The following is a 16,572-nucleotide window of genomic DNA, read 5'->3' as shown; positions in this document are numbered from 1 at the left end:
TGTCTGGCAAAGGCTGGTATTTTGCAACGAAGCACAACACAGCTGACAGTTTCAGCTCACGCTTCTGTGTAGAAGTAAACCCTTAACATACGAAGTTTTAAAGACTAACTGGACTCCACGCTCTTCTGTATGACAAGGCTTGCAGTAGCAAGAACTACAAACCAATGCATTTTGACATGCCAAGCATTACAGGCTGTTTTTGCCTACATTGCTTATTCAAGGGCAGTTTTGTTTTTAAACTTTGATAACCCTCCTAGAAATTTTGAGTAAGTTTAATGAACAGAGGAAACAATTTCTTCTCCTGAAACCAAATGATTTCCTCTAATTTTTAGAGTATCTAATGTCAAAGCAAGAGAAGTGGTACTAAACAATTCCAAGCAGCCACTCTGAAAACAGCTGCCAAGGAGGCATTTCATTGATGCTTCTTCCTCTTACGCCGATGCATGCTGTCAGATGCATTGCCTAGACAGCAAAAATCACACATAAGGACTTAGCATAGTATTCTAGATACCAGTTTAGAAACACACCAGTCTTCATCTGAGGCATGGCTCATAAGGCATCCTTATTTGGATGAGCCTTAAAAAAACAAACTTATCCAGAAGAATGAGCTACATTTCTTTCATCTTCCAGGTAACAGAAAGAATGCTCTTAAACATCAGACAAGTTTCCAAATATGCACAAATCTCTCTGAAGCCTGGCAGACTTTTTGCCTCCCTGTATTCCCAGTTTATCTATCCAATTGTTAGTTAGCACACAAAGCTCTCCAGCTGCAGTTTATCATCATCTCAGAGCAGATCCTTCCTGTACAGGCAGTATGCATAGTGACTGCACAAGTGTGCAGCCTTGATCCAGATTACCACTCTAAGATGACAGAGTGCACAGTGTAATTATTACCTTGAAGAAACAGGTTTCAAAATGAAAGATCTTTTCAAACAGTAAAAATATGAACTGTGACCAGGAACGCTGTTACATGCATGGAAACTGTCTAAAAAGCTAACATACAAACAACATTTACACAATAGGCATCTGGCAGCATTTTCAGACATTTTTTTAATTTATTCTGACATGCTATAAAGGAATAAATTACACTGTTAAAGAATTACCAGCAATAAAAGTATTTCTGTCTTTCAGCTGGGCTAGAATAGGAGTGAGAAGGAAGACAGCCTGGGGCAGTAACCAATGTGAACTCTGCATGGCGTGAGGCTGTCCCCAAGAACAAGAGTAAATCTGGTCATATCCACTTCACAAGAACTTGAAAGAAAATGCCTTGGTTTAAAACCATCCAAATACTCCATCCAATTTTTTCTCAAAACTAGCAATCACAAGTCAGTCCAGCCAATGCATAACATGGCAGCACTTGCTACGCTGCCAATACCGGGTCTGCAAAAGATGCCATTTTACTTTATTTAAAAAAAATCCAATCTTAGTATAGAGGGCTGGGTCTCAAACAACAAGTTATAAAAATGCAAGACTGCCCCTTCCCCCTCAAGGAAAAAATACAAAATTTATTTAAAAACAAAGTGAGGAAGAGTTACAACACTAAATCTAAAATGATTTAGAAAGAAACATGACTTCTTTTGCTTAACAAATGGCCTTGAAACCTGGTTTAAAAAACAGGGTAATGCAGATTTCTTAAACTGAATTAACAAGGCAAATTTAAAAAAAAATCCTTACAGAAACAGTTTTTAGTTTTTAATGAACTTGTAAACAAAAAAAAGCTCCCGCTTCAAAATAAAAACAAAATCCCAGATCATATAGATGTTTACAGTGATTACATTTATCTAAGCAACTTACATACAGGTTCAGTTGTAAGATGTTAACTAAATTTTGTGACAAATATGCTGTTTTTCCTTTTATACCAAGAACATTATAGAGTTAATGCAGAGTCCTAAAGATTATCTAGTAGTCGCTAAGTTTCTCTTAAGTCTTCACTTTAGATGTGTTATTTCTAGCACAGGTAAGCAGGCAGAGTCTTTCATACGCTTAAAAACTGGAATCTTTGGTTACTACCATGTCAGCTGGCTCGATATGTTGCACATAGAAGCCAACAATTTTAAGAATGTTTAAAGTGTACAACTTTCAAAACCCAGGGAGGAATAACCAGAAAAGAGTGCACAATTGTGAGCATTTACAATTATCACAACTGTTGCCGAAGACTGTTCATGCCATTCTTCCAAAACAATGAGATCTCATAAGCAGTGTAGTTCAAAGTAAAAAGGTAATAAAAGTTGGCATATGCACAATTTTCTCCACTTGTGTGTCAACCATTAGTTAACTTTTCCACTTGAAAAAAATGCAATAGAAAACTGGACACCATGTTTCACTATCTCAGTAATATTCACAATTACAGCTGCTACAACTCAAAGTGCAGCATCATTGACGCTGCCCAGAGCCAGTTTATACTGATATTAAGTTCTTTACACCAAGTAAATGGTTGCCCACAGCCACTGGCAAGTGTATGTATGAACTAAAATTTCTAGGATTTGGGGAGTGACAAGTCCTGCTCCGATCTGCTCTGCTTTGTCCCATCCTCTCCATGCTCAGAAACCTGCAAGATAAACACAAGGGCAACTTACTGATACTGGATGAAAATGATAAACAGCCTTCAGGGCAGGAGAATTAAACATCAGTTATGGTCAAGGGGGAAAATGCTGCTGAACGTCAGAATTGCAGAGTTCCTCATGCCCTTTCCCAAAGCTAACCAGTATTTGCCATCACACTTTAGCAAAAATGCACAGCTCTCACTTTCATCTAGTACTGCACTGGAAAAAAATAAAAAGGCTTAGACATCAGCTGGATGCCACATTCCTCAAACACGAATTTAGACCAACAATTTGAAAGCAAATGTGTTATTGCCACTAGGAAGCAGGATGTAATTTCATAGGATTGTTTTCTACTTGTCTCAACATCTCATGTTCCTATCCTTGAATGTCAAACTCATCTGATTGCACTGGTGCTCTTCAGAGAGTACAGTAATGTCACACAGACAGAAGAAAAAGAAAACAAGTAACTTACCTTACAGTAACTGGTGTTTACTACATGCTCAGATGTACAATGCTCTGGGCAACCAGAACAGAAGTGAGAACCTCTAACAGTGACTAGGAACCCAGCATACCTTCTGTCCTTCCAAGGACAAGGGAAACAACCCATCTGACCCAGAAGTTGGATGTCAAAAACAACTGGGCTAGAGTTCAGAACTCCAAATGACAAGTTTAATGTATCGTGGAAAGCAGAGAGTAAAAAGAACACACATACAGACCTCAAAGAACCAGTTACTGCAAGCTAAGCTAGTCTTCTCTTCTTGAGACTGCTGATATACTCATTTCTGGTGACTCAGGTAGCAGCACTGTGCTATAAAGAGTTAACAGGAACATAAACCAGAAACTACTTCGCCAAGCAAGTTTCTATTCTGGATGCCCTTCAAACAACAGGGTATTCTGTGAGTGTATGAATTTATTTGAGCAATAGCTCTGGATTTTGCAACAGAAATATCTTCAGAGTAAACTACAAAGCTGACCTCAGCTATAGCTTGTGCTGTCATCCAGAGAGAAGCCTACGCAACCAAGTCTTAAAAGTAGCCTGATATTCATTCAAAGATATATCCGGATAGCACCCAGAAAAACAGCTAGGAAACACTAGGAATTCTTAAAAATAAAAAAATAAAAATCCTGTGCTGGAATTGAAACAGTCATTCCTACTCACATGTAAATTCTCACAGAAGCCCCAGTTATCCCTTAGTTCCACTGGGATAAAGTTGCGCATAACCCTTACTGGATGCACACAACTGAAAGTTACACTGTTTTTCCATTTAATGTGTTCATCAGTGAAAGCTGATTCATCACTTGAAGCACTTTCTCCATCAAAGCAGCCAAAATTAAGAATGAAGGTATGCTCCCTGTGTTGGAGCAAACAGATCAACTCATTGCTTTAGAGGCCCAAGCATTTCAAATGAAAATGGGATCTCAAACCAGAGGACAAAGGATATGTTAACAAATGACACACTGCTATTTGTTCTGGGCTAACAGTCTTTACTACGCAGAAGTCTGGAAAGCTAAGTCCCTTTTGAAGGGTAGAGTGCAATGCTCCAGACTCCCATTTGGTAACTGATATACGAAAAAAATCAATGCAATATGACTATCTTTGGCGGGGCTTCTCCAGTTAGACAAGCATCTAAACTACTTACATAGGTATCAGTCAACTGGATGATGCTTTTATTCAACTCAGATACATTTCAAGTACTTCAAGAAATCAGATTTGCATGGGCTAAAGTAATGATATTATCAGAACCAGAGCACACTGCTTGCCTTCTCAAAATAAATCTCTCAGACACAAGAGAGAATTAGAGATTCCCAATTACAAATATTCACTGTTAGTTCCTTCAAACAGCAGGGATCACCTTTCTTTGAATCAAAAATGAGAAAGAAGCAGTTTGTTGTCCTCATGTATCGGATTACCTGTTAAATAATTCTTCATGGTCAACTCTCGGAAAGAAAACATTTCAAAATCCAGCCCAAACGGCTGAACAGCCTTGTGGTGCACATACAGCTGTCAAGAGCATCCACTGTTCACTCTGATGGTGATGGCTCTTCTCTGCTCTTCCCAAGCTGTTTTACCCAGAACTTGGTAGACAATGCAGTCAACCCAAGGCAAGTTGCTTCAAATTAAACCCCTCAAATTCAAGGTATTATGGGCAACAGAATTGTCAACTATTTAAAGAGCAATAGGGAGCTGGATTCAACCCACAATGCCCCTCACAACTCCTATCAAGACTACGTAGACGTGTTCACAAATGCAGACCAACAACAGCTGGTAAATGACATGACTGAGCAGTCATGTAGCATACATGACTCCGCCAGTATGAAGAGTATGTTGGAGAGCTTATGCAGGCATCTGTCTCTGTAGCAAGCCTTTACCATATACAGGGCCAGCTCAAATCTGCACGTGCATCACTCCTCGTCCATCCAAGGTGTTCCCCAAACTCCCATCACCCCAATGGTACACGAGGGATGCTCAAATTGTTTTAATGTTGCTATAGCCACAGATTCGATCAAAGGAACAAGAATAACTGTACTGTCATACTTCAAGGAACTCCTCTACTTGAAAGGGGTTCCAACCTTTTCCCTATGAAGTAGCTAGCTGCAGAAACAAGCAGCGAAGTGTTTAGCTGTCAATTGGCTAAATCTCCAGAAGAGATGAATAGTCTATTCTGAGAAATACTGCCATGACCAAAGGCATCCAGTGAATGATAATGGGACTGCTGATGGGCTAAAGAACTCTGCACTGAAGTGAATTGAAAGCGTCTCTCAAATGGAATGATAGATTTTTTTCTGGAGATTGACTGAAACAGTTAGTTATGTCTGAGGGAAGCTGACTGTAACCATTGTTACAAATCACACCTGAACAACTACTGCGCTGTCAAAAGATTGAGCTCAACTTCCCAGCATCAGCAGGGAAGCTCGATCTGTTCAGTTCACCTCTCCCAAGTTCAAAACCAGATGATCTTGCTGTTACAAAAGAAACAGCCACAGGTTTCCAGAAGAGAGGGAAAGGAACGGGGAAAAAAGGGCATTGGCAGGCCTACCCTGGAACCAAACAGAATATTCAGCCTGATTAACCTGCAAGAAAAACTCAGTGAAATGATTTCATGTGGAACTGAGTTACAAGAGACAGGAACATCTACAGATGAACACACTGTCAAACCTATGTCATGTAAGCATCTGAACACGATTTGAAAGATGGTTAAGTTTTCACCAAGATGCACATCTTCAGTAGTACTTGCACTTTATTCTGTAATATTTTACTCAATAAATGCACCCGTAAATTGCTATTCAGTACTCTTGTTAACCTGGATATGGTTACCAAGTGGGTATAATTTGATATGGTGGAGCCCTTTAAGCCACTTCCGGACAGCAGGATAGGATAGGCTTTGCTACAGCAGCTACACGAGAATTTAACTTATAAAAAATAACCACATATTTCATTAATCCTCAAAGTGACAGCAACGCGAGAATCACATAACCTTCTGCTTGAGCTTAGCTGTTTCAGTTCTTCAGTAACAGGCAAGATTCCTCAAAAAAGGCATGTAGAATTTTTATAGACATTTGAAATCTTTACTTTGAAGAAGAGATTGAGGCTAACCATTGTAAGAAGATTGGAAGTCTTCAGATGTTTCCCAAGCACTACTTTAATGCTTTGCTGATATTACAGCTTGATCAATCCGAGGCTCACGAACCTTTTCTTCACAATAAGAGAGAAGATGATGGAGTCATTCCACTGAGAGGCTGTTACTCCAAGAGCCAATGAAACTCTACTAGAAAAACAAATGTCTTCACGGACCTCGTTACCAGTGTGATGGGAAAGGTCCATCAAGAAACAGAAATGGTCTATAGGGTTCAATCACAATACAGACTGTTACTCATGCTTGTCAGTCAGCTGTAGCTTTGCATTCTGCCACTAAATCTTCATTGAAAAGTGGAGGCAGAAAATTGAGGTCTCTGACCATCTGCATTTTTGCTTAAATCACTCCTTCCTGCTTTAACAACCAACCTTTCCACACCCTGATGTAGGACTGGCTTCAGCAGTGGGTTCTGAACTCCAATCAGAGCTTCCTATTTCATGAAACCGTCCACTCCTGTTGCTTTATAGCTGAGTCTACTGTGAACCACGGTTTCAAACAAGGGAACTGGTTCACAGCCTTCAGTGTTGTAAAAACCCTTGACTCCAGCAAACCAAGCTGGACTCTCTGTATTAAGGAATCTGACATTTAATGATACCCCTGTGGATTTTTTTCTTTTTTTTTTTTTTTTCCCTTCAAGGAACATTCAGATTGAGCCTTGGGAAGACCAGCAGGTATTTTATTTCATCCAGAAAAACAGAGAACAAGAGTTATACCTATGGATAGCTCTTCTGACTAAAGACATCTGGTATGGTTTAAAAGCTACAACAACACACAAAAAACAACATTTTGATAAACTTTCCATAAAGACTTCTGCACTTCTTTAACTCTGCCATGTTAGCTTAATAACTACTAAATAATAATTTAATAATTACTAAAACTGGAGTAAAGACAAGAATGTTCTGAAGAGTAGCCAGCAGTAACAATACCTCAGTACATTAATTCAAACCTAGTTTCTCTGTTACTCACTTGAGCAACCCCTCTGGCTTCAGTTTTATCCATACCTCATCGTGAAGAATCAGTTTTATGCGAGGACTAGCTGTAATAGCTGTAGCACTGTTTTATTCCAGGGGCTTACTAGGCTAACACTGGCAGATGTACTTGAAAAAAAATTTAAACGCCTACAGAATGCATAAAAAATTAAGTGCCTCTTCAGAGCTCAGTTTTCAGTTTTTATACAACTGCATCTTTAATATTTCACAACATTTCCCCTTGAAGCCATAACCTAGAAACATTAAAAATAGTTAAGAAACCTTAAGACCCACCACAAACCATCTATATACTTCAGAAAATTGTGACTTGGCAGACCACATTAGTTTAAGGTTACTCCTCAATTTATGCAAGACATTTTGAGCCCAATGGTCCTTTCCTTTAGCTGTGGACTAAATGTCTCAATACAAACCCACCAGAGAAAGCCAGATCATTCACAATTTTCTGTTTCCAATGTTTGAGGCATACAGAACAGAAGCAAACCCACAGCACTACAACAGCTGGAACAGAGTAGAACCCAAAGTCTCTAGATCCTTGCCTAGTTGATGAGAATTATCCCTTAAGAAGTGTTAGGTCTAGGATTTTGGATTGTATTATATATTTATATATATATAAATATATATAATATATGTATATATATAAATAAAAATAAATAAAAATGTCACATTCCCAACACCAAGTCAGTTTCTTGTTTTTGGAAAGTGGTTAATGCAGGAGCAAAAGATGCAGTGGTTAAAATGACCCAACATCCCCAGAAGAAATGATATGAAGAACAAGGACATTTTGGTATAAAGTTAGTAGTCAAATTCTCCAAGGACGTCTTTTTTTTTTTTTTAATTAGCAGCCAAATATACTTTTTAAACCACCTCCTTGATCTAACACTTAAATTGCCAACATTGTCCAAATTAGTGTAATTTTTTTTCCTGTAACGTCACTTGGTTCTTGGCTACTAACCTTTCATGTTACTCTTGGATTTGTCAGTTTGCTTGCCTGTGGGGGTTTGGGCCTGCTGCCCCTGCCCACTGGAAGAGGCTGCCTGCTGTGCTGCTTTCTGCTTTAACATTGTCCAGTCGAATGTGTAGTCATATTGGTGGTTCAAGGTCCTAGAAAAGAGCGAAATACTTTACTGTATCACATCATAGCCACTTTACTGCTTAGACAGAATCTTTGCTGAAAACCCAGAACCAGAGATTAGTATTTTTTTGTAAGCTGCTTTGGAGATTATGAATGATATACGAACATTAAGTATTACTAACTTAAAGGGATTCTTGAAGCAAGCCCAAATACCATCAAACTGTTTTCTTCACTGTTTATGCAATATCCCACATTTGTAGAAACAGCACTTCCTCACAACCCAGCTTATTGCTTTCTCTGCACTGGGATTCTCAACCTTCTTTAATGTACACAGTTCTGAGGAGAACTGCAGTGTTGTAAATCCCAAATTTATCAAATAGAAATTTCTTTAGATTCTAGAAACTTGGATATTCTTGAAAGACCAGTACCAGCTCCTCATTTCACAGGCACTATTCGCTCTGCAAGGTTGGGTTTATGTTCTGGTTTCTCTAACAAACTCAAGGAAACATCATAATTCCGCTCCACCAAAATCCACCTCTGGGACACTACTGCTATTCTCATCACCCATCAGCAAATGTGAAAAACTTCAAATTCTTCTACCAAGGGGTCAGTTTCATAATCCACTTGCAACAGAATTTGAAGCATGGGCTCAACTCTCTAGCATTAGTAGTCAGATCATACAACTCAAACAGGAGAATGTTTTCCTTCGTACATAACGTTGCACAGTATCGTTCCAGGTCTTTTAAAAAGCCATTTATAATCCCTTTTTAAACTCTAAAATCGAAGGAGTCACAGAACTCCGTACACCACACACACACGGAGCAGCTTTCTACAGTGCAAGTTCCACAGAGTAGTTATCAACTGGTAAAGCATGGGCGAGTTTCTGTACTTCTCCACTTTGAGACTGACCTGAAAAGTATACGGAATAATTGCCTCAGATACATGTAATCTGGTGCCTCTTCAAAGCGCAGGCCACGACAGTAGTTCAGATACATGGCAAATTCTGCAGGGAATCCCTGTAAATCAACAGTGTCATTAATCAAGCCGTGACTTGCAGTGAAAAGCTCCTTACAATCCTACAGAATGCAAAAAGCTCTACCTACAATGGAAAAAGAAAACTAACTGAAGATTCACATCTCTAAATTCACCTTGCCTCTAGTTGTTCCCTTACCTGGTATTTTAGAAAGCTGATTTGATCAGCCAGTTACCAGGTATGTATTCTTTCCCCTGAACTGTAACCTGATGCATTGTCTGCAATCAAATCCTCAGCAACCAAAGCTGCCAATATATAACATTTAAAGCAATTTAATTCTAATTAAACCTAGTTCTTATTAATTAGACCTCTGAAATGAGAAACTGTCTCTGAAAATATCTCACTCTTATTTCCTTGATAATCTACTTGAACATACTAGAGGACAGTTACGACTAGTTGTGAAGACTTAAATCGTGAAGATTTTAAAGAACGTGCTAAAGCCTACATTCAAGTAGGTAACTGAAAGCAGCATAATGGTATACTACAAGAAAACCCATGTGTAACAATTCAGCAGTTTGGAAAATGTCACACTAAGGGTGTATAAGTGTGCGTAACTGGAAAGTACCATCCTTGGTGCTGCTATTTAAAGTGCAAAACTATCTGTGTTCTCAAGGACCTTTGTTAACGAGCTCACGGCTGTACAGCCCAAGAGAAACCTTAAGACCTTAAAAGACAGCATTGGAAAACCACTGTTCTGCGACGTGGCTCTAACTGTAACTGACATCCAATTTAACTACAGGCTGCATTTGAGATAAAGATTGTCCAGGTTATCCTCTTAAGAACCACCACCAGGTAAAAGCAACCTATACAGCTCTACCTGTTTTATTTACTCAAGGCGGCACATATTGAATATTCACTGTTAATGTTTAAGAACTGCATAAGTCTCTCCAGAGAGCTGGAAAGCACAGCTGATGGTCACCAACAACTCGAAGTATGGTGGCATGAGCTATATCAAGGAACAGCGGCGAATGCCTGCCCTATTACACACATTCATAGTCTTGTTGGGTGGCCAAACACAAGGCATCCATTGACTGACAGAGCATTATTCAGCAGCAAATGCCATGTGAGACTAATACACTGGCTCTAGTTTTAAAAACAAGAAAGAAAAGAATTTCCATTTCACAGCATGGCATCATTTGGAAACTCTTACCTTACACAAAACCTCAACAGGAGTGGACATTTTCTTTTCACTAATCTTTTCATACTTTTGCTTCTTTGTTGCAGCCTGTGGAACATGTAGGTCACAATATAAGAGATATTGTGCAACACTGGATTAACAAGGACAGCAGCAAAAAAAAGAAAAATCCTTTGGTCAACCCTAAGTATTTCACATGAAATCTCCAAGTCCCACACACTTACTGCAAAGAGAATGAAGGTCAATCTGGTATTAAGATTTAGACACAGTTTAATACCATTTGTTGCAGTCTGATGCTTCCCTCACGTGGCGTAGCTCGTGTAGTTCTAGCTGCTGCTTTTGTCCATTAAACAGACCAGACTTGCCTATCTACTTGCCAAAGTTGTATTAATTCCCATTTAGTAACCCATTCAAGTTCTGCCTATGTGCTTCAGTACACAGCCATTACAGTAATTTGCTGCTAAAGCGTTCTAGTGTTCCACAAGCTGCTTGCCTTTGGAAATCTAACATCTGCAGCTGCAGCACTATTTGAGTTACACGACGTTCACACAGAGGAAGAAGAACAATTAATACATGGAAACAAGTCACTGAAGTCTCTATAACAGAAAAAAGAAATACCTGCCATGCTTACAGTTGGATTCCATACATAATAATAGTCGAAACAAGTATGTTTCAGCTAACAATCATTCAGTTTTGCCATAAACTAGACTGAAGATACCATTAAAGCTTAACCTGGTAGAAAAGAGATTTCCATGCTCTCTGCAGCAATTCAGATAGCCACTAAAAATGTTCTTCTCCACTTCCCAAAGAGGGTCTCAGCCTTGGACAGGACAATAATTTGCAAAGCTGACGATAAGCTATTGTTTAGAATAAATTTTAGGAGTCAAACAATACACATTTTGCCTGCTGTACAAGAAGCAGACAGAACCTTTTTTCTATATTCTATAAATATCGTGTCTTGGGAAAAGCTGAAGCTAAACATTATATATAGCAACCCATCCCAGACAAGGAGGCAGAAGTACGGTTCCCAAACATTAAAAAAAACAGGGAGGGTAGGGAGAAAAAAAAAGCAACATTACCTACCTTTAATCCTTGCCAAGGCAGACTGGTTCTGTTAAAGTACATCAATACATAGCCTAGAGACTCCATGTCATCCCGGCGACTGTAGAAAAGGAAAGAATACCCCGAATTACAAATTTCAGCATCTTACTACTTGAAATAAAGTACGAAATCATTGTAAAACTAAAACGAACAAAAAATACGCAAAGAATCAAGGGATAGTTAGTAGGCATTGTGTATTTTTTTTATCTGTAGCTGCAGTAGAATACTTGGGGTAAACAAAAACTTTGGAAAATAAAGGAAAAAAATAAATGGGTTTCCCCATTTAATTAAGTAGCTTGGTAGTAACTGAAGTTTTACCTGTAGGAACCAAGGAACCATTGCAAGAGAGATGCATGATATTAGTCCTAACTTTTTCAGGAAGATCATAATCTTTGATCTAATCTTTTTTTCTTTTCCCCTGAACCTTGCATCAGTCTGGGACCAATAATGAACATCTAGGCCCAAAACAGCAGTGTATTCACAAAGGCATAACTCCTTCCTTTTCTCACTTCTGTTAAAAAAACACAGAATTGCCTGTACGATTTTTACAAGACAAGTCATATTCAGAAAGGTGCACGCATCAGAGAGGTGCCTCTTGGCATTCTCCCCACAGGAAGTCTGTTTCAAAGCAGCTGGAGAACTCCAAAGTTAACTCTCCTTCACTGAGAATTTGCACATTAACTTGTCAGGAAAAAAAGCTTCCAATTTTTTTCCAATTTTTTACTGCATATGCCCCAGATCCATGCTTCAGGCACATGAATACCATCATACTTTGCCACACAGCTTTCATGATTACTAAGGCAGGCTAGCATGGCTCACTGAAGTGGAAAAAATGTGCTGTGATTTTTTTCCTCTTGGCAAACTTGCCTCTTCCCAGCTGTAGTAGAGTCAGATTTTTCCTGTGACTGTCTCTCTGCAGCTGACATCTATTTAAAATGAGAAAAAAAACTAGCAAAAACTTTATTTCTCTCCTCCCAGCTCCCTTATCAAGAGAAGTTGACAGGTATAGCTGCTGCTTTGCCACTCAGGCAGATCTACAAGAAAAGCCTTTAAATGGTGGCAGGAAAGACTATACACCTACTACCCTCACAAGGGAGTAAGAGGCTGAGAAAGTGGGAGTGCTAACAGGCTTATACATATGGATAAGGGCAAAACAGCTCCCTTAAAGTGAGAACAACCTCTAAGAACCAAGACAGACCTACCTCTGGATCTTGGCACCACAGGAAAGAAGCTATAGGTGCAGCTTCACGTTATGGCCAAGCCAGCGTAACCACCAGCCATACCCCCCAAGCCTGCCTGTCAGCCCACACTTGTTCTAGATGACTTCTTGGGGAACCACTGCAGGGAGTTACCCCAGAAGAGAATCAGCTCGGCTTGCCGAGGCACCACATTGCAAGAACAAGAAAAATCACTAGCTGGGGCCAGGGTTCAAGGATGAGACTGGTTCGCGCCCCTTACCAGCAGCTAGCTCTCGGGTCATCTCAGCAGTAACACGAAACCACAGCCGTTGGCAGAGGGATGAAAAATGATATGAAGACCACAAACTCCTGCCTGCAAAGCCTGCTGATTCTATTAGAATTGTGCGTTTTAATTGTCAACAGAACCCAGTGAACCAGTATGGGGCCATGGCATAAAATTAAGTTTTCTGAAAAGACAGTGGTAGATTCGTGAACAGACAAGGGATTAATAGCTTCCATCCCCCATCTAGTTCATTTGTTAATTTCATGATTTTTTTTTTGTAGGAAATTTTTGGTTTTGCAATCTTTAATGGATATATTACATTTGAATGTGTGCTGATAAAAATGATTTTCAGGACTTTGAAAACGGGATGATACTCCCCATTACTGAACCAAGAAATGGAGAACAATGCCAACAGCCCCTTAGGAATAGCTGTCATTAAATATAGGAAAACATGTTGTGTAACAGTTCAACTATAGCACTAACAGCTGAAACATTCTGCCATAAGTTTCAGGCCTGGTTCCTCTCGATTACAGGAATATATTGTTTATTTCACAGTTGTCTTGACATAGACAGTTTAATAACTTTTAGCATATATCAAACTACATCGAATTCAACAGCAGTAATCCTTTGCAGCTCCCTCCCTTCACTGCAAGGGCTAGCATGGCTATTCCCTTAAAAGAAAAGCTTAAATTCTGCAAAATGTATTTACATTGGAAGTTACACCACCTGTCATTTACCCTACTGGATCCACGTGTCAAGCTTAAATAATGTTACTGACAGACAAAATATTCTTAAGGAACCTTAAGAAGTTAAAGCAAAGAGGAAACGTGGAACAACTTAAAGCCCCAAGTTGCATGTTCTGTCAACATTGGCCACTAGTAATTCTGTCATTGCCATCTTGATTAAATTCAAAGTTATAGGCATAGACATTCAGGGAATTTTGGCTATGTCTAAGAGACCTCAGCATCATACAGCAAAGCTGGAGTATTATACTTACACAATATATTATCCGGGCACTCAAACAAGGAACAGATTTGAGCCATCATTTCATCACTCACAAGGGCCTAACATTAAATTCTAAAGAACCTGAAGTGCTATTCTCCAACAGAGTACTGCTAGGATACTGTAACAATATTCTTTTGATCTGGACACTAAAAACATGTTTTTTGATTAAGCAGAAGTCAAATATATATAGACGTGTACACAGATATATGCAGTGCTGCAACTACTGTTACAGCAGAAACCAAAACAACATGAGTGAAGCAGTCGTGGGATCACAAAGTCTCACTTGCAAGCAAGAGGATTAACAATAATTTGATAACTTGAAGGGAAGTCACAGAACACCAGCTTTAGAATACCCTTTCTGGCCACGGAATTGCATCTCAAGCCAGTCAACACTGGCATTAACAGGTACCAACACAATCAGAAAAAGGCAAAATTGTATCTGTGAAGGTCCTCTGACAGAGCCACATAACAGTGTATCTTGTCCTAAAAAAAGGAAGTACACAGAACATCTACCTCTTGCTTGCAAGACAGCATCTCTCCAAGAAGCAAGTTAGGTGCTTTGGTCTTCTTTTCCTATCCTTGCATAAGCAGCCAAATGGAAAAGCACTTGCAGAGAGATATATACACTTACTCATAGAAAATTAGTTTAGAAATCTCAGAAGCTTACAAATAAGATCATCTTGCAGCCTCAAAGAGCACAACGGTAATCCCCTTGAACTCACCTCTGCTCAATGCCAAGATGTGCGTTGATACTGGCATATCGAGCTGTGCCAGTGAGATTTTTGTCTTCTCTGTATGGTATGTGTTGCCTTGTCCTGTTGTCCCGGTACTTTTTGGCCAAACCAAAGTCAATAAGGAATAACTTAAAGAAAAATAAAAACACATTATATTTGTATACAAGGAACCCCCAACCACTTTCACTAGGCATTAGCTACAGTTTAACACATCCACACAACCTAACAGCCTACAGTTCAGAGGAAGCAAAGTAACAGTGCAGAGTCACAACTAGTTTTAACTAGTAAGTTCAAAAACTTACAGTGAATTAGTTCAAGCCTTTTTTCAGTCCAGTGGAACAGATTAGATTGTGCTACTCAGCATCTGTAGCTTAGTTCTGTCTTAGGTTACTACTGCAGTTTGTATCACATTAGCTCAGTAACTACAGCGCACAATTTGGGAAAAAACTAATTCTGCAAGCGTACACTTCACAAAAACCCACTCGCACTAGAGCAGTATACACATACAGATAGTTAATGGCAGCTTAGCAGCTTAACACAAGTGATGCACATCCTGTATTCTTCTCCATGTATCAAAGAACACTGGCCATTTTGCAGAGCATAAGACCAAAACCTCCATAAGCAAACAAGACATCTTGCTTTCAATCACATGCTCTTCTTAAGACTACCAGAAGATGACCACAGCCGCATGAAACCTTTGCTGACGATATTAATACAGCCAGGAAGAGCCTAGTACAAGGAATCCAATTTAGGTTTCTAATAATGAAGCTTGCTCAATGATTTGGTATCTAGCAACAACCGAGTGCGTGCCAGTTAGTGTGCTAACAGCCAGCCTATCTACAAATGTTAATACAGACAGTACCTTCTTGCGACAAAATTTCAGGACTAGGCAAAAAAACAGCTGAGGCAGAAGTACGTAAGGAACATTTCAAATTCTAGCAATCAGTCTTCGATCTACTTATCTGGCTGAGCTGTTTCCAAGGCTGGATTAATGCTACAGGATCAGGGACTACAACCCCTACAAATTAATGAATACTGCAAAAGTAACTGGGGAGGGGAGATAATGGAAGATGAGATAAGGATCGAGAAGTTCTCAGTAAAAACCTACTCAGCATCACCTTAAAGGTGATTCCAGACCAGAAGATACAGCTTTAAATGCAAAGAAGCATTGAGACGGATATGCAGGTATATTTGCATTCAAGAACGAAGCAGGGTCACTCCAGTACACTGGAATTGCTGTGAATTATAACACGACACTTGACATGGAGGAATGCAAGACAATGAAAGAGTTTCTGAATTGCACAGTAGATTTTATAATTCTGGTTGAAGAATTTCTAACTATAGTAGTCTATACAAGCAAAAAGAACAAAGTTAAAACCCTAAAACCCTCTTTATACAGCTGATGTTAGAGCAGAAATCCTTAAGCTGAAGTTGTGCGGTGACTTACATGCAACAAAGTTTTTGCACATTTGCTTTCTACACACTTTCCTACTGAAAATCACCCTGAAAGCCCAGAATGCTTTGAGCAAGAGGAGGTAAAACAGGTTTTTAAACTACATTTCAGACAACAGTTTGGGAAAGGTGGCAGTGGTCTTTTTGTTGCACCCACTACAGCTACCACTAGAGGTAGTTACTTGCTTAGTGAGCACGGAAATGTCCTCAAGCTACCAGGAATTGAGTTTAGCAATTTTGATATTAAACTCCTAAAGCAGACAGTATAAAGCTTATATGTGATTACTGTACTGCAAATGCAACTTTCCTGCAAAGCTTGACCTCAAACACAATCCTCTATTTTCTGATTAAAGGTCCATGATCTGATGACAATCTCTGATGTACAGTTTGCAATAACTTCTTTCACAAGGTC

General features: G+C 39.3%; 1 protein-coding gene across 5 annotated transcripts in view; it reads right to left on the bottom strand.

The window, feature by feature from the left end:
- Positions 1-1,035: 1,035 nt before the first annotated feature.
- CSNK1A1 (casein kinase 1 alpha 1) overlaps positions 1,036-16,572 on the bottom strand; it is a gene marked incomplete at its 3' end in the record, with an annotated part of 35,000 nt that continues 19,463 nt past the window's right edge. For 2 of the 5 annotated variants that reach the window (XM_080554826.1, XM_080554823.1), the window contains 6 exons: positions 14,697-14,836; positions 11,491-11,569; positions 10,423-10,497; positions 9,149-9,255; positions 8,120-8,268; positions 1,036-2,548 (listed from right to left, as the gene is read on the bottom strand). In XM_080554826.1, coding sequence (XP_080410952.1) covers positions 2,541-2,548; positions 8,120-8,268; positions 9,149-9,255; positions 10,423-10,497; positions 11,491-11,569; positions 14,697-14,836 — 558 coding nt within the window. Of the gene's footprint in view, positions 2,549-8,114; positions 8,269-9,148; positions 9,256-10,422; positions 10,498-11,490; positions 11,570-14,696; positions 14,837-16,572 lie in introns of those variants that run through there. The other 3 variants (XM_080554825.1, XM_080554827.1, XM_080554824.1) reach the window with 2 other exon arrangements.

Source organism: Anser brachyrhynchus (assembly GCF_964034855.1).
Source record: "Anser brachyrhynchus genome assembly, chromosome: 14".
Classification (NCBI taxonomy): domain Eukaryota; kingdom Metazoa; phylum Chordata; class Aves; order Anseriformes; family Anatidae; genus Anser; species Anser brachyrhynchus.
This window is presented reverse-complemented; position numbering and strand designations above follow the sequence as displayed.